A 24,461-nucleotide genomic window follows, 5' to 3' on the forward strand; every position below is an offset into this window, starting at 1 on the left:
TGGACAGATCCTCTTGGTTTCAGTAGGAAGCTCAAACTGCATCTCACAAGATGGTACTGAACATGGCCCAAAGTGAAGCTCATGAGATCAGGGTCGCAAGTGGCCAATTGTATGATGAACACATGGATGCCGACAAGACGGCTGCTGCTCTGAGACTACTACATTGTGTACATAGTGCTGCTCACAATATGGGTGGTGTCTCCCAAATTATTGAAGGGGGCATTTAAGGAATCAGCTGCTCACTTTTTATTGGGCACAAAGTGTACTTTAGAAGAAGGCTAACATTAGAAAGCCCAAGCTTACAGCGTACCTGGTCAAAGTAGTTTATTTATAAAATGCCCACTACTCTGCGCCTGTTGTACGAGACATAACCAGTTTTACAAGAGGGTCTCTGCGTGGAGTCTGCGCTATGAGGCACCAACAGTGTTTAAAATATGGTCATTGCTCGTACCTTCAACCCTACTACGTCCTAAAAAGCAGCTGATTAGGCAATTACGACTGCTCTAATTCTAGTGAATTAGACTAAATCCACAGCTCAGAAGATAGCCATAATTTCAAGTCTACTGTATTTGGCCCAAATACGTGTTTAATAGACTGCGAAGGGTCCTGTCCTCACACAAAATTGTAATATATGGATGCTTGCTCTGGTCTGCTTCCATAACGTACAAAGTGGTGTATACAAGACAGACCTAGCCCTGAACCTCCCTGGTCTTCTATACAAGAAAGAAAAATTCCATGGTTTTGCCATATAATGAATGCCCATCCCTCACTAGTACCTGTGTTTGAGAATGTTGCTCCAAATGTGATGAGCTCTCGTTTTATCCATAGAGAAATTCTGGCCCATCATACTATTACAGCTCAAAATAAATTTAAGCTACATTTGTATACCACTGCAGCTCCAACGTTTTTCAGTACAACGCTGCATATTCAACGTAGGAAAAATACATTCCAGTTGATTTTACTTAACCGCATAGACTTTGTGGACACACTTTTCTGCTATTGAAACTGAATCCGGTATTTTGCTTGCTACCTCTAGAGCAGAGGTCTTCAAACTTTTTGATGCCGAGACCCCCTTGTAAAACCTTTTTAGGTGTAAGGACCCCCTCACGACAAAAGATTCTAGAAACTGGTACTCCTCATCATCAACAACTATCGACAACCATAAATGCGCCTGTTAGACCTCATCACATCCATCCATCCATCATTCATCCACCCACACTTTCACACATCCATCCATCCTTCATCCATCCACCCTTTCATCCTTCCAACCATACGTCCATCCTTTACCTATCCACCCATCTATTCATCCACCCACCTTTTCACACATCCATCCATCATTCATCCATGCAACCTTTTACCCATCCATCCATCCATCCATCCTTCATCCATCCACCCTTTTATCCTTCATCAATACATCCATCCACCATTTCACCTATCCATCCTTCATCCATCCACCCTTTCATTATTCCATCCATACATCCATCCACCCTTTCATCCATACATCCATCCTTCATCCACCCACCCTTTCATCCATCCATCCACCCATCATTCATCCCCCCACCTTTTCACACATCCATCCATGCATCCATCATTCATCCATGCAACCTTTTATCCACCCATACATCCATCCTTCATCCATCTACCTTTTTGTCCTTCCATCCATACATACATCCTTCATCCATCCACCCTTTCATCCATCCATCCTTCATCCATCCATCCACCTACCCTTTCATCCATCCATCCATCCACCCATGATTCATCCCCCACCTTTTCACACATCCATCCATACATCCATCCTTCATCCAGCCACCCTTTCATCCACCCACCTTTTCACACATCCATCATTCATCCATACAACCTTTTTATCCATCCATACATCCATCCTTCATCCATCTACCTTTTTGTCCTTCCATCCATACATACATCCTTCATCCATCCACCCTTTCATCCATCCATCCTTCATCCATCCACCCACCCTTTCATCCATCCATCCATCATTCATCCATGCAACCTTGTATCCATCCATACATCCATCCTTCATCCATCTACCCATTTGTCCATCCATCCATACATACATCCTTCATCCATCCACCCTTTCATCCATCCATCCACCCACCTTTTCACACATCCATCCATCCTTCATCCATCCATCCACCCTTTCATCTTTACATCCATCCACTCATCATTCATCCAACCACCTTTTCACACATCCATCCATTCATCCTTCATCCATCCATCCACACTTTCATCTTTACATCCATCCACTCATCATTCATCCACCCACCTTTTCACACATCCATCTATTCATCCTTACATCCACCCATCCATCCTTCATCCTTTCTTCCATCCATCCATCCACCCACCCTTCATCCTTCCATCCACACACACATTCATCCTTCATCCACCCACCTTTTCTGTGCCTCTCTCATGGGGGTGGGGTCAGTATCTCTCTGCGTCTTCTTCCTTCTTCCTCTCTCATGGGAGGGCATCTCTGTGCTTCCCTGCTTGGGGGTGGGGGGGGAGCAGACAGGCTGTATAAACACCTCACCGTGAAGAACAGTCTCAGGCACATTTCTCCTGCACAGGCGCCAGGTATGAGGGCTCGTGGGACTTGAACCAATGACTGTAATGTCCTTCTGCTGTTTACTATGTATGTTTGTAAAGCGCTCTGATACCTACGGGTTAAGCTAGCGCTATATAAAACGTTAAAAATACAAATAAACCCCACAGCTAAGTCCATTGATTGAACTCAAAGGGCTACAGCCTCCTCCCCCAGACAACCCCCCCCCCCACTCCCCAGCACGTGTAAGTGAGCCCGGCTGAAACAGCTTCGGGACACACAGAAAGGCACACCCGAGTACTTCACAGGTCTTCAGAAGACCTTTACTTGTTAATGAGGCGTGAATTAGGCCTCCGCCGTGATCACCCGGCCTCAATCAGCCTGACGCCAGGAACTGCTGCACGCTCCAACAGAATCTGCGACCCCCTTCCCTGGACTCCACGACCCCCCTGGGGGTCGCGCCCCACAGATTGAAGACCTCTGCTCTAGAGGAAGACTCAAGTGAAAGATACTATGTGGGTCAACTTGAGTTATTTCCTTTGGATGCGTCCACTCTAGAATGAAAAATGTGCATTTTGTGCCCGCAGATTATAGAAGCAGTTTAACTTTTAGTTGACAATGCTCATGTTATTACACAACAGACCATAAGAAAAAATAGGGTGCTTTGAAATGCTGTAAAAAAGCACAGTCTATCCTGGTCGGTCCCCCTCAAATTGCCATGCAATTTTCATCTTCTGCCATCCACTTCTGGTTCATGCCCGGACCAAGAGAAGGACTTGTGCATCTGGGAATGCAAGCCTCCTTTTTCTAATGCTTATACCTGGTTTCAGAATGCAGTGCCCATCTTCTGCATGGACAACATACAAGAGGCATGGGCATTCCTTTGATGTCCGTTTGGAACAAAGTTCTGGTCATGACCCTCTGCTTGGTAAACACCTTCTGTTCACTGGGACACCCTTGCTTATGAGGCAAAACCTTAAACTCCAACTCGCCCGTATGGCCAGTCTTTCCAGGATTCCTTTACGCATGCCGATTAGGATGAAGAAAAGGACACAAGGCTTCTCCATCTCTACACCCTTCCTTTGGTACGATCTCATGCTTCACGTTTGTACAACCAATCACTATTTTGGCATTCTGAAGCCTGGTTGTATTACACCCTCGCACAGCTATGCAATGACCCGGCCGTCTGTATGGCTGAAGAGGCAAGCCCAATGGCGTATTCAGGCTCTAGAAATAGAATGCATACAGCATAACCGGATGTTTAAAAGAGGACTTCTCCTCTTCTTTACTACTTGATGGTGCTTTTGGACACGTTTTATTAAATTCTGTAACAAAATGAAATGTGCCACAGAGCTTTCATATCCATAAAAAAAGCATCAAAGACAGGATCCTTTTTAAAAAACTATTTGGAGAACAATTTGCATGGTTAGGAGCAGCATGCACAGTCTTAAAACAAAATAGAGAATAAAACAATTGGCTTAAAAAATTATAACCCAATAAAAGATATAACAAATCTCTCATACATATTTACACGGAGCTAAAAAAAAGTCTACTTTTGGATGGCAGGGAGTGGTTTAGCCACCTCCACTTCCACTTCCTTCCTGCTTAAAACATTTGTAAACACACCTCATGTTTCTTAAGAACACAATATTCATGAACAGCTTAGAGATCAGTTGACAGGAGAGAAACAAAAATCACAAATATGCAAGAATGCGGCTCTGCAAACTGCCCCATCAACTTCTAATTATTAGTAATGTCAAAAATGTATACGAGAAGTTGGTGGTTATTCTGGAAGGCGGAACTAGGACTCGGTTAGACACCGTCTGGAGTGTTAAATGTCAGTGGAAAAAACATAGTTTTGCTACTTTGTACAGATTGTGCTCAGTGCGCCCTTTGCCCAGTTTACAAAGAAGACTTACAGGGCAATATTGAGAGATACATATATAGAGAGAAAGCGAGTAAGAGACATGTCGAGCAAGCAAATCTTAGCATGGTAACTAAAAGACCTTCTGGTTACAATCCAAAATCCCCTTTGAAATTCCCTAGCTATGTTTAGCTGTGCTGCTAAAAAATGCTTTCATTGAAACATGTCAACTGTACGCCTGCAGTACCGTCATCAACATCTAGAGGCCCTCGCAGAGGATTTATACAAAGGAGCAAAGGTACTTACTGCCGTTGTATTTGAAATGCACCAATATCTTCACAGATATAAAAAGCAACTGTGTGACTTCAATGCTGCTAACAATATGGAGGTGTCCTTCGGCTAAGGACCTAGACTTGAAAGGCACTTGGGATTAACTTTTTTAGCAACACAATTTAAAAACGCATTCAATGGAGTTGAAAGTCCACAGTACCACTGTTAACATCTTGGTGGCATATGTAGGAGCAAAATAAAGTCTGCTGTAGTTACACGAACTGAGGAGCACTTGGATACTTACATGGTGTTATCGACAAGCAAAGAACAGCGCACCCACTGGGGGAGAAATTGGTTGTACTACAGGGTCCAGAAGGCCAGAGTGTTGGCCAAGCCCATCCGGGCAAGAACTATTTAATGACTATGTACAACCGCAATGCACCTCTGTTTTGTAAAACCTACGCCTCTGAAGAAGGGATTGCTATTCTCCCGAAACGGGTGTGGCGTTTAATTTACTTTTGGATCTGCACTCCAGATTGGGAACCTGCTGGCAAGCTGACAATAAATTAGTGAAAGCTATTCTGTTTGTGTGGCCTTTCTCGAAGTGGCACCTGTAATTGATGGATCGATTTTAACGCCCAGCCCGGTCACGAGAGAGGCTCACCGCTGTGGCGAGTCCACGTTGATACTAGGCAGTGTCAGCGCCAGGACAAACGATCTGGCGCTCTACAGGGGGGCACCAGTGATGCTTTCATTGCCAGCTGGAAAGCGGGACAGGCACCCGTCTTGTTTGCACATCTACTCACTTGGATACTTACATGGTGTTATCAACAAGCAAAGAACAGCGCACCCACTGGGGGTGAAATCCGCTGTACTACAGAGTCCAGAAGGCCAGAGTGTTGGCCACGCCCATCCGGGCAGGAACTATTTAATGACGATGTACAACCGCAATGCGCCTCTTTGTTTTGTAATACCAACGCCGCTTAAGAAGGGATTGCTAGTCTCCCGAAACGCGTCTGGATTTAATTTACTTTTGGATCTGCACTCCAGATTGGGAACCTGCTGGCAAGCTGACAATAAATTAGTTAAAGCTATTCTGTTCATGTGGCCTTTCTCGAAGTGGCACCTGTAATTGATGGAGAATATATATATATATATTATTTTTTTTTACACACACACAGAGTTGCCTCCAATGATGAAGCCCACACGGGTGAGTATTTCCTGCCCATTTATTAAAGACTGCAGCAAAGAAGATGCACCGCCAGCAGCACAGAGTTTGTATAAAAGTCAAACGCCGACGCGTTTCGGGCTCCCGCCCTTCGTCATAGGGCTGACTTCAACTACCAAGCAGAATGCCTATCGTGAGCACTCATTATAAAGAAGTTCCTGCCTCAGTGGGCGTGGCTGCTCCAGCAGCCTCTTGGTCTTCGTAGTGCTCAATGGTATTCCTCCTGTGAGTAGGCATACATGCCGTGCTTAAAGTTTATAAAAATCCAAGTGGGTGGCTGTAGTACGATGAAAGTAACTTTGTTGTAGTTACCAGCCTTCAAAGCAGCACCTCGTCCTTACGCGGCGACCACCCAGTCAGTATCGCCAAGGTCCGCAGCAGCGGCGGGGCATTCATCGCGGCCAGGCTTGCCGCTCAAAATTACACACACAAAGAGTTGCCTCCAATGATGAAGCCCACACGGGTGAGTATTTCCTGCCCATTTATTAAAGACTGAAGCAAAGAAGAAGATGCACCGCCAGCAGCACAAAGTTTGTATAAAAGTCAAACGCCGACGCGTTTCGGGCTCCCGCCCTTCGTTCATTTTGAACTATTTAACCCATGCAGTGTATTAGCACTATGAACTGAAATCAATAAGGGAAACCGTTTTCAGAAATGAAATAAATGCGAGACTTTTTCATTTAAAGTGCACCCTGGGAACTGTAGTAATGGAGGACTACACAAAGAGGGAGTGGTCCGTGATGGCGTATAAGGAGGTAACCACGCCGCAGAGTCCCGTAATGCAGCTCAACCTGTGATCAAGACTACTTATGTAGTTGAAACGCGTAAGGAAAGGACTGTTAATCAGGCTGCCGTTTTTCTGAATAAAGAGTACCTGTCAAACCCTGAAGTCTGGTCGGGCGCACTTCTTTTCTTTGTAAAGGAGGTATCTTGGATGTTAATTGGAGGTTGTTCGCCCCCAGCGCTCTGGCCGCCCAAAGAAGTGTCCAGGCTCTTGCGAACAAATGTGTGGTAATATATATATATATATATATATATATATATATATATATATATATATATATATATATATATATATATATACACACATACATACATACACACACGTTTTTTCAGTTAACTACTTGAACTTACTTAGAACATTTTATAAACTGCTTAGACTTTGCATCTATTACCTGCTCTCAGTGATGGCTCGGCACAGGCTGGCTGGCGAGGTGGTTATTTATGACGTCACAAGTAGCAGATCACCCTAGCGTTGCCTGGAAGCGATCTGCAACATTACAGATTTATTGTATTCAATACAAACAGAATAAGTCAACTAGACTTGTCAGGTGGTACTTACCTGCCACCAACATCCATGAATAAATTTGCCTCTAGCCTGCCTGAGGCGATCATCAGGATAAGGGATGCTATGTCATTAGACTGCATGTGTAATATTTGAACAAACGCATTCAAATATGGCTACAATCGATGGGCGCACATACACGGCGGCCAACTTGAATGAGTTTGTATTATTAGAAAACTGTGAAAAAAGGCTGTGGTGGATGCTCATAAATCTGTAATACCCATTTTTGAATGGGTTTGACCAAATAATTAAAACCCAGTTGTTGCTACCTGCCACATGCATAGCTGTGGATGCAGTCTGGAAAGGAGTAAGAAACCATTTTAAATCCTTTGCCCTCCGACAGCGCAGTGGAAGAGGGGTGGGGAAGCGAGCAGGAAACGTGTACTCAAAAGAAAAAAGTTGTTCCTTGAATGCCCGCAATGTCAGATTTGGAAGGATACAATTCAACCAATAAGAACAGAGAGATTGAAATGCTCTAAGGCATAAAAAAGCAAGGACTTTGGAGGAGAGCCATTGAATCAATAGTAGACACCGACAAACTTCACTCTGCAAGGTTTCTCACAAGCCTGCTCTATGTATACTGGAAAAGGTGGGACTGGCGAGCAGACTGCCAAAGCAGTCTGTAACCGAGACCTAGTGGCACATGCATCAAGCCATGCTTTTGCGAATCCTTAATTGCGATTTTTAAGGAATCGCAATTAAGGAATCTCAAAATCCTATGCATGTAGAAATTGCTTAAAAAAATAGCGATTTCTAAACATTCCTTAATTGCGACTCGCAAATTGCGACTCGCAATTAAGGAATACCTCCCCATTCATTCCTATGGGAAGTTCTGCTAAGTAGGCTGGAAAAACTGGGCGTGAACGGCAAGGCCCTGAGGTGGATACAATCCTACCTGACAGGTAGACAACAGGTGGTGACCCTAGCACCTTTTTCATCTCCCAAGTCCCTGGTCAGTCATGGAGTACCTCAGGGCTCCTCGATCAGCCCTATTCTTTTTAATCTTTATCTGCAGCCCCTGATCCGGATATTCGGAGATTCGCTTACCTCGGCCCCAAACTCTGGAACTCCCTCCCTCTCTCAGTCAGGATCTCTGGCACTCTTATCCAATTCTGTAAATCACTAAAAACCTGGCTTTTCCCACAATCTAGCTAAAAGTCCCTCTGTTCCTTTCAGCACCCTACCAGCGCCATGAAACTCACGGTGACAGTGCGCTTTACAAGCACCCCCTTAACATAACATAACATAACATATGGGCCTCGAGGCCCATAGGAATGAATGGGAAGACATTCTCAATTTGCAATTCTCTATTAGAGAATCGCAAATTGAGAATGCAATTTCAAGGTGCGAGGGTGTCATAAGGACACCCTGTTGCACCCCTGAAATCTGCATACGAGTACATCTTGCACACACGCATGCCCCAAGGGCATGTGTGTGTGTAAAATGGAACTTTGAAAAATGCACTTTAGTGCATTTTTCAAAGTTTTTGCAAATTACCATGAAGTTCAACTTCATGGTAATTTGCTCCCCCTATTAGCGAAATAACTATTTTTTTTACTTTAATGGATTGCATTTAAGGAATCTCAATTTGTGATTCCTTAAATGCAAACGCAATTTAAGTAATCGTAATTTAGAGATTACTTAAATTGCGATTTTTGCATTTGGGATGATGCATCCCAAATGCTAAAATACCGGTCGCAAAGGGGCAGATTCTGAGAATCTGCCCCTTTGCGACCGGTTTTTCTTTTGATGCATGTGCCTGCAAGAAATTAAAGGGTCAAGAGAGGAGGCAAAATAAATCTTATTTCACTAAATCCACCGTCTAATAAAAACAATGAATATTTACAGGAGGATAAAAACGCCAATGTAGAGCGAAAGTGATGTTTTCTCCAGCAATATTTTCCCAAAGATTGCCGACTTTTTCAAGTGAGGAAATCACACTGGTAGTCATTGTTTATGTTTTGACCCCAGTTCAAGACTTTTCAAATCATCCGCACAGCGGATGCGACGTCCCCTCCCCTTTTACGGTTAAGTCAGGGACAACTATATACACTTCCAGAACACCCTTAAAGTCAGTCCCAAAAGTGCCAGGAAAAGCCACATCCTCATCTTTGAATTAAAAAAAAAAATCTATATGAATGGACCATTCCACTGCCCTTCACAATGGCTAGCAACTTCATAAAATAGAAATACCTTTTCCAAAGCTATTCCTCTTTGGAGCCAGCTATGCAATGATGTAAAACTAATATTGCACAATGCTCTAAAAAAAAAAAACTTGAAAAGCTTTTCTAAGAGGCGGGACTTGCACAAGGGGCTGTAGATGGACAGAAGAGCTAGTCAGAACTGAAGCCACACAGTGGCTAATCCCTACTGGAATCTAATAGAGGCTGACCTCTCATTAAATCATTTCCCTCCAGGTCAGACCCCCCCAATTACTACTACTGGTGGCAAAATCTATGGAACACTCTAAAAAATAGAAATTGTTCGCTACCAAGACAACACGTTCATTTGTGTACAGTGAAAACATTGCCTGCTACAAACACCATCAACAGAAAACCTGTTCATCAAGAGGACATTAGAGAAGGAAATCCCAACCGAGTGAGTCTGGAATGAAGACATCAGTCATAGGATAAGGTTTTTACAGTTTAAATACTTGTACACTGCAACAGACACTTCCACTGTGACTTACAGCCTATATCTCAGCCCAGACTGGATGAGGGCTCATAGTGAGTAGCCAGCCCACCCGTGGGTTGCAACTTTTATTTTTAATAGTAGGAAGGGCACAGGGTGATATCTTTGATTTTGACATAGGGGTATGGTGGGGTCTTTGTAAATATATATTTTTAAACTTCAACAAAATTTCATTTGCTCATGCATGTTTAAAGAAAGTTGACCAGGTCGAGAAAGGCCATAGAGGGCTTTATAAGAAGAAATAAAACAGTGCTATGAGAGTAGCAGAATTTAAGAAAATTCAGCATATGATTCACGTGCAACAACTTAAAAGTTCTGGATAGAACGATTATCTGCATAAAGTGTATAGTTATTTACAAAATAGACACTCATATGCTTTGGCCAGTGGATTTTCAGAGAGCGCAAGAGAGTTCTATCAAAGGACATAATAACCAGGTATCAACTGAATCAAATATTTACATTGAATTGAACGAAAAAGGCGTAAATTGAATCGAGATAAAACCAAGAAGTTGTACTTTAATCATATGTTCTTTATTCTAATGGAGCACACCAAGGATAACACAGACGCTGGCAACTGGAGAAAATATGATCTCCTAAGAAATATTTTTATTTTTTAACATCTATACCATTTGTGCTATCAGACCCATATAAAAAAATCAAAGCTTTTGAATTCTTGCTTCTGCTTCTTGAAAGCCCACCCAAAGATAAAGTGTAAGCGCTTGTCTCCAAGCATGGCCAGACATCAAACACTGAGGGTAGTCCCTAAAAAAAAACTTGGAAAGCGAGACCAGGTCGATATTAACCTCAGGAGGACCAACAGAGACATGAGACGAAAGAAGCCCCATTGAATTTTAGCAATACCAATGCACATGCAATTTTAAGAAGTCCGCAAACGTCATAGCCGGCCATCCTCTTTTCATTCTACAGAGAAAACTATGTTAAGAACTTGAGAAAGCCACTTCTAACTGCATAATCTCCTTCAACAAACAAGCTCATTTAAACCCTATACTTTTCCAACCAATGTTGGAACCACTTTTAAGTGCTGACGAAAAGAAAAGTAGAACAAAAAATAACAAAATGCCCAAACATGACAAATATGGTCGAAATGAGATGCGCGGTTGGGTATCAAAGCTTCCTGCCGGACAGCAATGAACCAGACAGCCGTATGAGTGCGCTCTGAACTCCAGTGACTGACAGCATTTGTCTCCGTGCTACTCTAGGTATATTATCCCTGATGCCTTTAAGTTTCTTAAATAACTCTTCTGCAGGTAGTTACAATCAAGTGGAATAATATGATAAAATATGCCTAGAAAAAAAATGAGATTGTTAACCACTCTTTTTGATAAATTTCTCATGCTCACTTTTAATTTTTTATTGGCCCCACTGTAGTCTTGACATACAATTTAAGTAGATCCACCTAAGAGGGTGGACAATAGCTGCAGAGAGACTGCTCAATGTAGTCAAGAGATAAAATTGGTCTTTCATTTTTCCCTGAAAATCCAAGCTGTGTGTAATTCTTTAGAAGCTTCTCAGCCAAGATCTTAGCTCTGGGTGGAGGCAGCTGGGGACCGCCCTAGAGATACCCACACTGGTCTTGAGTCAGCAACGGGGAGGCTGCAATAGATGTTGGCACTCCATCCCATTTACAGTTATTCCTTTTTGGTAGCTCCTGTCTAAAATCTGTGTAGTCTCCTGAAACAGGCCACTTTCCTTCACCAGTGATTTGGAGGAACAAGCTATTGAATGGTTAAAATTGTTGACATATGTCGTAGCGCTGTGTTGTGATTTTCAACTGATTTTAAGCCCTGTGGCTAGGGATTGTAATACACACACTGCCATTTCAAGAGTGTTTTTCCCCAGTTTGATTGGAAAGACAGCCTGTGAAATGTCCCCATTCTTGAGTCTTTAATGGATGAATTTAGCCTAAACTGTCTCACTTAATAAATCTGGATCCCCGTCCAGCTCCCATACACATTATGCAGCACAAATGTAGGAGCAATATTGTGAATAATATGTGGAAGAGAAGAGTACTTGCTGGAACATGGTGCGGTGAGCTACCCTTTCCCCTATAGCGGAGTTCAATCCGCAAGATGAAGAGCCGTCTTGACACTATTTAGCCATACTCATTGCATGCATCAGGTCTTTATGTTTTTCATGTCACTGTTTATCCTCCCTCCCCTTGGTAGTATAATCCAGGAACAGTTAGCCCCTCTGGTGTTCTCCAAGAGTGCCAGGAGACTCCTGAGGGTTCCTTTCCAACTCCACCCGCTTAGGCATTGAGCATGGCATCCAACAAGCAGCAGCCTATCAGATCCTGCAATACAGATTTTGTTATGAACTGATATCTCTCTAGCCCCTGCAAGAGCCTTACCACTGTGCAGGAAGCATGAGGCCTTTAGAGACAATATTTCCACCGCAAACAATGCATTCTGATACAATCTGAGATAAAGACCTTTTTAAGTTATCCGCTCGAACCAACTTTGAAGTTCATAAAGCCTCATTTCTCTGAAAGCACCAAAAATTAACTCTATTGTTAAGGTCACCCACTGCTCCGCCTATTAACTAGTAGGTATCTTCATCACTAGATCCCAGAGGCCAATGAAACAAACTTTAACCCAACTGGCTGACTTGTGGACATAGGCCGGCTCGATTTACCTGGAAGGTTGCTCTAAAAAGCAGTGATCAGACGACGTTTCAGGTGGACCTTAACAACTTTGACAGAGAGGTCCAGCCTTTTCATTTAATACAATTTAATTTTAATTTTTTTTAATTGCGTTAGACACCCAACTCGCCATAGCAAACCTCAAAATTCAGCCAAAACAAATGTTAGACATCAATGTGACTATAGTTACAGACTGCCTGGTGCAAGCTCTTACTTTGTATCACTTCATACTGTGGTTGTCCCACTGACTCCTAACATCCATCAACAAAGAGAGTGATTTATCGAACCAAACAGATTCCTGAAGATTGTCGCCATAGAACGTCAGTGCGATTGCAAAGTCTGCGTAGATATTTAGATAGCCCCCTTCAACATAGACCGTAGCCATCAGCATGTTTTGTATCTTACTTTACCCTGGAAATCTACGAAGGGTCATATCATAGGTGCTTGTCACTTCAGGTTTTCAACCTTGTTCCTAATTTCAACTATTCTATTTTTCTGACTATATATTACAGATGAAGCTATTTTAAAAGAAATACATGCGATTGGCCATTTGACGCTCTCGAATGTGATAACTCGTGCAGCCTTGATACCACCAGCGTCCTCCAAGCCAAGAACGCAGCAGGGAAGAGATGAGAAGACGAACCTTCTCCAGCTTGGCGCCAAAAATCTGGGACTCTATTCTGGCAGCTCCTACAAGCAACTTCACTCCCCAGCTTCAGGAATGAGCTGAAAACTCATCTTTTCAAGGAAGATCACATCTGTACTAAACACTGTATTCTGCCTGCAGTGCAGAGATGCCACAAAGAGCCCCATTAACTGTAAACCAATGGTACTAGTATACCCCATCCGCACTGTACCCTCCCCGGTCTCTTGCACTGCTCTCTGGTGTTTTACTACTAGGTTGCTGTTCTACATGAAGCCTATCGATAGATAAAACTTCCATCCCAGCTCCTAAGAGTAAGCCTTTGATCATACTCATTTGCTGCATATGGTGTACTTAATCTGATTCGTTGGATCTTTTATCTGAATCGCATATGTGTGTTTTAATCAGCTGTTTGTAACCTTTTATGGTTGCTTTGTCAACCAAATGAAGATTTTATGATGATGATGATGATGAGTAAGCCTTTAATGCTGTACCCTGCTACCACCAGGGAGTCAAGGAAGCTAAGGAAGTCTTTTTCACATTTGCAAGCATCCCAGGCACGCGGCGGAGAACACCAAATCTCACTTGCCAGGCATCCCCAAGAGACTCTGTAGAAAAACTTTACATTATGTCATGTCTTCCTGAAGGGAATGGGGGATAGCCCTCAATTTACTGCACAATGTGTCACAGGGAAAGGACAGCATCTTCAGAAGGTACAGCATGCCCCATTCATGCACCACTTTGTTCGGGAGGGTACAGTACCCCCCCCATCACTCTACCACTTTCCACTATAGACTAAAGGTGTGCCCCTTCCACAGGAAGGTAAAGAATGCCAATTCTCTGTGCCCAAGTTGCCATATCCGTCTGGAAGATAAAGACTGACCATTCATCACCCACTCAACATGTCCTTTCGTGTGTGCCCCTTTCCTCTCGAGTATAAAAGCAAGGCCTGCGTCCAAGCATCACACGAGCCTTTAGGGAGTCAAACATGCCAGGTCCCCATTCCCGCCCGCACGTGCCCCACAGTGATGAAAGTTAAGCAGGTGTGGCAAACTGCTAGCTGGCTTGTAACTAAATGTGCACTATAAAACCTCACACACATGCAGCCGGCCGCCAATTTCTCTATCTGCACGGAGGGTAAACACCGTACCCTGAGGCCAAAGAACCAGCAGCCCCTCTACAGGTAGCATAAACCCAAATATAGCACAATTTATCTGGAGAATAAAACACACGCCCCCTGCCACCCCTCGCCTTTCTTGTGGCCACTTGCTTCTATGAATAGGAGAGACACTGAAGAAAATCCGCACTTTGTTATGGAAACCATTTGCTACCTCTTGTGTTTGCTCACAATTGTCACTTTTGCCTCATGTAAATTAACGTTTGCTTTTGTAATTTGTTCACTTGTAATTTTCTCCTCATGTATCATTACTGTTCCTATTGTGAAGCGCTCTGACGCCTTCGGGTAATGTCCGCGCTATATAAACACGCATAAAATAAAATAAAATAAAACGTGATTTAAAGGAGGGGCGGCGGGTCGGACTCCTGTCAGGTCACTTCCGTCCCTCCCTCCTCTCCCCACACTCACCATGGCTCGTGCTGGGCAGTCAGTCCTCTCCCCGGGGGTGGGCGGCGCCGGTGACACGTGCCCGGTGTGGGGGTCGCAGGGTCCCGGGTGTGGCGGTCAGGCAGCCGGGCGCGGGTACTCGGGTGCTCGGGGCGGCCGGGACTCGTTTGAGCCCTTCCGGCCTGTGTGGGGCCCTCCCACCGGGGCGGGCCCGGGCAGGTACGGGCAGGTGAGGTGGGGCCGGCCGGGGGCGGGGGCAGGGCCCGGGGAGCTCACTGCAGGCCGCGCCGAGGATTTTCCAAACCAGCCTCAATCTCGGAAAATAATCTGTACCCAGAAATCTGGGCTTCAACTCGTCTAGTTGACAAACAAGTTATTATTTTGCTTACAAAGTGTCAGTCAATACCCTGGCGGTACCCCGAAAATAGCACGAAGGTCAACAGAATCTCTCCCGCTGTGTATTACATGATTTAAATTACAAAAACTCCTATATGCGACGACTTTATGACGTTTTAAAGATGATTTGATTTTTTGACACCGGAAATGTTTTTGGTTATAACACAAAATTACCCTTTTCAGATATCAACGTGTAGCTTCGTTCATATGCCTCTCCCCAAATTATTGTTATTGGCATTTCCGCTGAATTCTAAAAGAATGCCAACAAAAGCAAAGGCTGTCTTTTGACCTACAGAGAAATACCTAGAATTCCTTACCTCAACATTTAGGCACGACCACTTCGATGGCTGTCTTTAAATCAAAATTAACAAGCATTAGAAATGCAATCGGGCTCGGATTTATTTGAGTTTGAGCTAATGGCATTGTAAATGGTAATGTATTTTTGCTAAGTGTTATGGGGTGTGTTAATGTGGTGGTGGTGGTGGTAGTGGTAGTACTGGTGGTGGTGGTACTGGTAGTACTGGCGGTGGTGTTAGTACTGTTGGTGGTGGTAGTGGTAGTAGTGGTGGCTGTAGTAGTGGTAGTACTGGTGGCTGTAGTAGTGGTAGTACTGGTGGTGGTAGTACTGGTAGTACTGATGGTGGTAGTACTGGTGATGGTGGTGGTACTGGTAGTGGTAGTACTGGTGGTGGTGGTACTGGTAGTACTGGTGGTGGTACTGGTAGTGGTAGTACTGGAGGTGGTGGTACTGGTAATGGTAGTACTGTTGGTGGTAGTACTGGTGGTGGTAGTACTGGTAGTGGTGGTACTGGTGGTGGTGGTACTGGTAGTGGTCGCACTGGTAGTGGTGGTACTGGTAGCAGTAGCATTGGTGGTGGTGGTACTGCTGCCCGTAATACTGGAGTGTGTTAATGTGGTGGTGGTGGTACTGGTAGTACTGGCGGTGGTGTTAGTACTGTTGGTGGTGGTAGTGGTAGTACTGGTGGCTGTAGTAGTGGTAGTACTGGTGGCTGTAGTAGTGGTAGTACTGGTGGTGGTAGTACTGGTAGTACTGATGGTGGTAGTACTGGTGATGGTGGTGGTACTGGTAGTGGTAGTACTGGTGGTGGTGGTACTGGTAGTGGTAGTACTGGTGGTGGTGCTACTGGTAGTACTGGTGGTGGTACTGGTAGTGGTAGTAGTGGTAGTACTGGAGGTGGTGGTACTGGTAATGGTAGTACTGTTGGTGGTAGTACTGTTGGTGGTAGTACTGGTGGTGGTAGTACTGGTAGTGGTGGTACTGGTGGTGGTGGTACTGGTAGCGGGAGTACTGGTGGTGGTGGTACTGGTAGCAGTAGCATTGGTGGTGGTGGTACTGCTGCCCGTAATACTGGAGTGTGTTAATGTGGTGGTGGTGGTGGTAGTGGTACTGGTAGTACTGGCGGTGGTGTTAGTACTGTTGGTGGTGGTAGTGGTAGTACTGGTGGCTGTAGTAGTGGTAGTACTGGTGGCTGTAGTAGTGGTAGTACTGGTGGTGGTAGTACTGGTAGTACTGATGGTGGTAGTATTGGTGATGGTGGTGGTACTGGTAGTGGTAGTACTGGTGGTGGTGGTACTGGTAGTGGTAGTACTGGTGGTGGTGGTACTGGTAGTACTGGTGGTGGTACTGGTAGTGGTAGTAGTGGTAGTACTGGAGGTGGTGGTACTGGTAATGGTAGTACTGTTGGTGGTAGTACTGGTGGTGGTAGTACTGGTAGTGGTGGTACTGGTGGTGGTGGTACTGGTAGCGGGAGTACTGGTGGTGGTGGTACTGGTTGCAGTAGCATTGGTGGTGGTGGTACTGCTGCCCGTAATACTGGTAGTGGTAGTACTGGTGGTGGTGGTACTGGTGGTGGTAGTACTGGTGGTGGTAGTGGTACTGGTTGTGGTAGTACTGGTGGTGGTGGTAGTACTGTTGTTGGTGGTAGTGGTAGTACTGGTGGCTGTAGTAGTGGTAGTACTGGTGGCTGTAGTAGTGGTAGTACTGGTGGTGGTAGTACTGGTAGTACTGATGGTGGTAGTACTGGTTGTACTGGTGGTGTTGGTGGTACTGGTAGTGGTAGTACTGGTGGTGGTGGTACTGGTAGTACTGACGGTGGTGGTACTGGTAGTAGTGGTAGTACTGGAGGTGGTTGTACTGGTAGTGGTAGTACTGTTGGTGGTAGTACTGCTGGTGGTAGTAGTGGTGGTACTGGTGGTGGTGGTACTGGTAGCGGGAGTACTGGTGGAGGTGGTAGTACTAGTAGCAGTAGCATTGGTGGTGGTGGTGGTACTGCTGCCCGTAATACTGGTAGTGGTAGTACTGCTGGTGGTGGTACTGGTGGTGGTAGTACTGGTGGTGGTAGTGGTACTGGTTGTAGTAGTACTGGTACTGGTAGTACTGGTGGTGGTGGTAGTACTGTTGGTGGTGGTAGTGGTAGTACTGGTGGCTGTAGTAGTGGTGGTACTGGTGGCTGTAGTAGTAATAGTACTGGTGGTGGTAGTACTGGTAGTACTGATGGTGGTAGTACTGGTAGTAATGGTGGTGGTGGTGGTACTGGTAGTGTTAGTACTGGTGGTGGTGGCTCGGATTTATTTAATTTTGAGCTAATGGCATTGTAAATGGCAATGTGTTTTCGTCATGTGTGAAGGAGTGTGTGCATGTGGTGTGTAGTGGTATTATGTGAGTTGTATTGTGTAATGCTGTGCTTTAGATGAATATGTTTAAAAGTAAAGTGTACCATACTGCGATTGCTACAAAAGTTAATTGTGGATGTGTTAACAATTGATGCGTGCACTGATGGCTGGTGGTGTGTGTGCTTGGTGGAAGAGTGCACTATCGCCTGGAGGGGTGTGTGCCTAGTGGAAGGGTGCACTGCCGGCTGGTGTGTGTGTGCTTAGTAGAACAGTGCACACATGGCTGATGTTGTGTGTGTTTGGTGAAAGATTGCACTAACGGTTGCTGGTGAGTGAGCCTTGTAAAAGAATGCAAGATAGCTGCCTGGTAGCAGTAGCATTGGTGGTAGTGGTACTGCTGCCCGTAATACTTCTACCAATGGGCACGTCTTTAGACCATTGCCAAATGGGAAAGATCCTGGGTGGAATACGGTCCCAGCTAGAGGCTATGGCACGATATATGGGAGTTCGGATTATTTACATGGGAACAGGAGAATGGATCATTTGATTCCATTTACCCCGTTAGAAAATATCTAACAGATTTAACATTTTCTCCTGTCTCGATGATTGCGATTGACAGCTGGGGTACTTTGATGACAGCCTATTGGGTATAGAGAATTTAGCACCAAATTCCTTATTACATCCCGCACTTAACATTTTACAAACTGTGCATCTCACTGAGTCTGATAATGAACCCCCTTCTGATGAATGTTGTGCAGCGCCAGCTGGGTCAGCTCAGAGTTTACCAGCTGGTTCATCATTTAACAAAGCCCACCAAGGCGATTCACCATTGTTAGTCCCTCTTGTAAGCTCTTTGATATCTGCCACTGGTAATAGTCAAACACCCTGCTCAATTAGCCCTGCCGTAATTAGTGCGGCTGGAGGTGGGAAGGTGGCCTCTGACCGGTGTATACCCATGTTGAAGATGTCTTCCTGGAACATAGCTGGCCTTGAATCGAAGCTTGATTTGCCTGACTGGGGAAGCTTTATAGACCATTCTGACATTTGGTCCTTCCAGGAGACCTGGGCCATTCGGCCCTTATTTCGCGCTGGCTTTGTAAACTTTTCTAGACCAGCCGTGAAAGGTGCCAGGGGCAGACCAGTGGGAGGCTTGGCTATCTGGGTACGTCAACATGTGGGTGTTTCTGTGGAGGAGCTTTGGACGGACAACCCTGATTTGCTGGCAATACGAGTAACCTCGTCATCGGGGCTGAATGTGGTGATTGTTAATGTTTACATGCGGGGTGTTCAAGGTGGAAAATGTTCGCCCGTTGCACTAGTGTTGGAGGGCTTCTTAAATTCACTGCCGGTGAATACTAACAGGGTGGTAATGGGGGACTTCAATACTTGTTTCGAACCCTTGGGGCTGGATGATGGAATCATCACTGAGGATGAGGATAGCCTATGGGGCATTCCAGGTTTAGAATTGCAACCCATTAGGAAGTGGTCACAATCAGCCCTATTTCTTAAGGGACTCTGTCTGAATCTAGGAATGCGTGCAGCTAATGGGAGATTGAAGTCTGATAGGATGGGGGCATCGACTTTCGACAATGGTAGATCTGGCTCCCGCATTGATTATATTCTGGTGAACCTGGAAATGTGGCCCATCTTACTGGATATGGTGGTAGTAAGTAGACCCGAGAGCGACCACAATTCCCTGGTTCTATCGATTAAAGATAGCACCTTTGCTGAGCTCTCTGTGGCAGAGTTCTGCTTGCCCCAGGTTTCCCTATCTAATAATGAAAGAAGTGTTAGCTGGCCTAAACTAGCCCTAGACGAGGAGGCTATGACAAAGATTAGAAGTTTGCTTAGGGACACAATGACTCAAATTAGTGGATTTGGGCTAGAGTCGGCTCTTTTGGACAATATTACCACAGTACACAGGGATCTTTTTTTAAACCTCAAAACTCTATTTGTTAAGTGTTCTGGCCACAGAAGAACTAGGTCGAAACCCCTTACCTGGTTCGACAGTACATGTAGGGAATCACAAAAGGCGCTGCATGCAGCATTAAAGACGAGAGTACAGAGCTCTATCCGAAGTTGTAGGGCTATCTACAAAAATGCGCAGGCCATCGCCAAAAAGAACTGGGATGAGGCTCGATGGAGGGAACTGCTGGAGGCTTGCCAGAGTAACAACATGATCACATTTTGGCGGCAGCTTAAATGGGGAAATCGCCCACAGGATACAGTCCCCTCAAACTGTGTTGAGCCAAGGGAATGGGTTGAGTACTATGGTAACCAATTTAAAGCGAATGTTACTAGCTCTGCCACACTGTTGCCTATTACTTTTGATGATGCCCTGGTCTTTACTGCCTCAGAAGTGAGGGCGGTGTTAAGGGTTGTCCCGGGAGGTAAAGCACCAGGTCCTGACTGCATTCCAGCGGATCTGTTTAAGCGGGAACAGGATTTATGGGTCCCCTATATCGTTCTGCTAGCCAATGCTCTGGCAAGGGGTGCTAAAGTCCCTGACTCGTGGTTGGGGGCGGAGATCCTCCCAATCCATAAGAAGGGCGATCGCTCAGTAACGGCTAATTATCGACCTATTAGCCTCATTGATGCTGTTCAAAAGATTGTGGCGCGCCTTCTTCTGGGTAGGATCCAGAGCTGGATCTCTGATTATGATGTTTTAAGTCCTCTCCAGGCAGGTTTTCGGCCACATATGGGGACTCTTGAGCAAGTATTTAGATTTATGTTAATTTATTGGAAGGTGGTCTTCCTAGGGGGTGGCCTTTTGTTCGCGGCTTTTGTGGACCTTAGGTCCGCGTTTGACCTAGTGCCCAGGAATAAGCTCTGGGAAGTCTTGGTGGATTTGGGCATGCCCAAAGAGCAGGTGGCCCTGCTCATCAATCTGCATTCAAACACCTATGCAAAAGTAAGATGGGGGGCACCCGGTGAGACTACGGATAGCTTTAAAATCGATAAGGGGGTTAGACAAGGGTGTGTGTTGGACCCCACCCTTTTCTCTTTGTTTATTAACGGGGTGACCAAGTACTTTTCCAACTTTCCAACTGACGCCCTCTCCCTTGCTGGAAGGAAAATCCCCCTCCTCATGTTCGCAGACGACACTCTTATCATCTCTAAAACAAGGCAGGGCCTTCAGTCCGCGCTGACCCGCTTTGAATGTTTCTGTAGCGAGCATGAGTTAGAGGTGAATGTCAGCAAGACCAAATATATGGTTCTGCGCGGCCCAAAGGCCGTGAAGGCCAAGGTGTCGATGAGTGGAGCTATATTGGATCAAACGGAGGTGTTTACATATCTGGGTGTCACACTAAGTGAGAATATGTGTTGGAAACCCCAATTGGATCTTATGGCCCTGAAACATGTCCAACTGGGGGGAGCCCTATTGAAGGAGCATGCAAAATCTCTGACTAAACCCCTGGCCCCTCTGGTCAAAATTTATGGCTCCAAGATAATTCCTGCAACTATCTATGGTGCAGAACTGTGGGGTTATAGTGATTTATCCACTCTGAGGGTGGCTCAGAATAGGTTCCTTAGAATGGCAACTGGGCTCCCACAATCAACACCTTCTATACCCCTACAGCTCGACTTGGGTGTTAAACCCATCGAGGATGTGGCACGGTATAGACCATTGGCGTTTTGGCGTCGTCTGTGGACTACACCAGAATTATCTCTGTTTGCTGAGGCTATCCTTGACGTGAGGGGGCTTGAAGGGGCCCATCGGGTACCCTGGTTCTCTCATCTCAGAAAGCTCCTGATAAACTTGAGCTTGGAGGTGTTATGGGTTGATCCAGCTGGTGCTACCTTTCCATCAAAAAAGGGTCTTAAAGACATTTACTGGCACTGGATTGGAGAGAGGAGATCTACTTTGGCGGTTGGCCCTACTATGTCTTTGGAATTTTTGGTTATTAAGGATGCCCCTAGATATTGAGGTACTGGGTTTTTAAGAACCGGTACGGAACCTACAGAACCGGTAACCCAGCGGTGCCAGGGGATCAACACCCAGAGACCTCGGGTTCTCCTGAGTCAGACCTACAGAAACTTCAGAGTCTTCCAGGTGAAGTCAAAGATTCGTTTATTGGCTGCAACCAAGGTGACAGGGTCCTAGAAGTACGATACAAGTATATTCAGGAGACTGCACACTTTCACGAAGTTAGGCTTCTCTTCTTATACATAATATTCCGCCTTGGGCAAAACATTCCTTGGATTCGTGGTATTTCATTTATGGTTACTGATTACAAAAGAAAAGCAGAGTCATGATGACATGTACATATTTCACGTCGTGCTGCTCATAACAAATCATCCGGCAAGGCCCAACATTTCATCAGATATCGCTGGACCCCTAATAAAAACGGTCACCTCCCCATCATAAAGCAGGTGAAGAAAAGGAGTGGAGAAAGATGTGAGCGAGATATGGCAGGTGTGCGCGCTGAAATGGTTTTATGGCTGGTTGGGCCTAGATGCTATCTTGCTCGGCCACTGGGAGGGAACTGACCTAACGAGTTCGGCCTGGGGCAATGGTTCTAACTTGTACTGGGGTCAGGGAGAAGTCGATTAAGGAGTATGTGTCCTTGTGGAATCAAATTCAACTGGATTAAGGCCTATGTAAAGGGCAACATGCAGCTAAGGGTTTAGAAGGTAAATGACGATTTCGAGGTGAAATCGTCACTCGAATATGCCGAAAATACATGTACTTGATGTACTCGTCATTCTCGGTCTTTTGATACCAAATTCGTCCTATTTCGACGAAGTTTTTATTCTCGAGTCCAGTACTAGAATATGAATCCAGATTTTTCAGAACCACAGACCCTCCTTTTGCCCTTACATAGGCAATTAATCTATCCTCATGTTAATCTGAGTCCAGATCTATATTCCTAAAGTCATTGAGATGTTGCTGCAACATCATTCTAGTGCTGAGCTCATGTCTTGACACAGGCTTCCTTACACATAATGTAACACAGAGGCCACATATTGCAGGAGCACACTGTATGCATAGACAGAACAGGAAAAGAATGGCTAAGACCATCCCAATGACCATCAGAATTTTCCATCCCCAGGCAGATATCAGTCCCCAGAACCATCCCATTAATGACCAATCTCCTTTATCCACATGAATAGATTCGGAAATCTTATGTAGTTTGGAGATGGCCCCGTACACTGTTGGAGCATTATCTGGAATAAAAATGCAACAACTGGACTGGATCAATTTGCATACTCCACCTCGGTCCGCAAGTATTACATCCAAAGCGACCCGGTTCTGAAGGGTCATCAGTCGATCCGACTGGAGCTCAGCAGTCAGGTTACTAAGGGCACCAGCAGTTTCAATCACGGTGGATTCAACTACCCTTGTCAATTGCCTTATGTTTCTGCTGTTAGCCATGGCTCCCCAGAACGGCAGAACACCCATTGCAAAGTCACCAAATTCTTGACCTGCAGTGTCTTCTTTACTCAAAACACCTCTAACTACCCTTGTCCGATGGTAATCCGCCGCTGCTGTGTAGGTGGGAGGTAACAGGAATGAAACAAAACATGAGCCCGAGAAGTCAGGGGGCAACCATGTATAGGCTCTATCATGGCAGATGAAATAAGTACCCTTAGCGGCTAAAAAGGCAGGGGAAGTCTGAGATCCAAAAACGTATGTTTCTGTACAGACACTCTTCCCTAGCTGAGCTCTGGGATTCTTACCAATACCTTGCAGACACAGGTGACCTTGATGGGGTACGATCCAGATAGGGGACGATCTCTTGGCTTGCTGTTTCTCACTTAATGTAGTGCCATATCCGGTCACATTCCAACCTACATATGCAAGTATCTCATCATCCGGGGTATCTTCGTAAGAAGTTACTTCCTTGATCATGTCAACTATACCCTTGACTAGGGCGCTAGTCTTGAGGTTGTCTTTTACCGAGCGTAGGGGTTGGATTTCTCGTGCATATATGAACATTGTCCTATATGCCCATACTGACCCATTGCGACTAAATGGCAGGACCAAATAGGGGATACCTCTATCCGTGGTGTGGGGCATGAGACCACACACCCAACAGTTGGTTGTGTTCATTACAAGTTGGTGTTGGTGTAATAGCTGAACGAAGGAGTTATTAATGAACTCTAATCTCCTATTTGATTCGTGGTCAGGCAAAGGGTGGAAAGAATGAGAGGAAACAGTAGGGGGAGGTATGGGTGATGTAGTGGGCGTGAATGTCACATGAAAAGAGAATAAAACATAGCTTATCAAAAAGACCATTACGCTAAATAGCATAAAAATACACATTATTATAAAAATTCTCTTCCTTATTGTTTTCAAAAGTCTCTGCTTAAAGTTCATTTGTTTGGCAGTTCTCTCCACATCAGGAAACTCCATCCTCTCTAAGGTGCTGCCCGCGGCGGTAGGTTGTTTCTGCTAAAGGATGCTTCCGTCAGTCTAGGGTGGCTCCCTTGGACCAACTGGAACCAGCGACCTATCGTCGTCAGCTGCACCCAAAAGTCTTTAATCAACCGCGACCCTAGCAGCGGAACCCGGATGGCGGTTCGAAAAAACCAAAAATAAGCAAGTTACCTAGATGGGAGAATCTGCACTTTCAAAAATAGGATTTGGGGAAAAAAACTA

General features: G+C 45.1%; 1 protein-coding gene across 1 annotated transcript in view; it reads right to left on the bottom strand.

The window, feature by feature from the left end:
* LOC144799119 (unconventional myosin-Ie-like) overlaps nt 1–15,034 on the bottom strand; it is a 232,423-nt gene extending 217,389 nt beyond the window's left edge. The window contains exon 1 of the mRNA XM_078670315.1: nt 14,849–15,034. Coding sequence (XP_078526441.1) covers nt 14,849–14,851 — 3 coding nt within the window. The 5' untranslated portion in view covers nt 14,852–15,034. The remainder of the gene's footprint in view (nt 1–14,848) is intronic.
* Nucleotides 15,035–24,461: the final 9,427 nt, after the last annotated feature.

The sequence above is a fragment of the Lissotriton helveticus genome, chromosome 12 (assembly GCF_964261635.1).
Source record: "Lissotriton helveticus chromosome 12, aLisHel1.1, whole genome shotgun sequence".
In the NCBI taxonomy this organism is placed as follows: domain Eukaryota; kingdom Metazoa; phylum Chordata; class Amphibia; order Caudata; family Salamandridae; genus Lissotriton; species Lissotriton helveticus.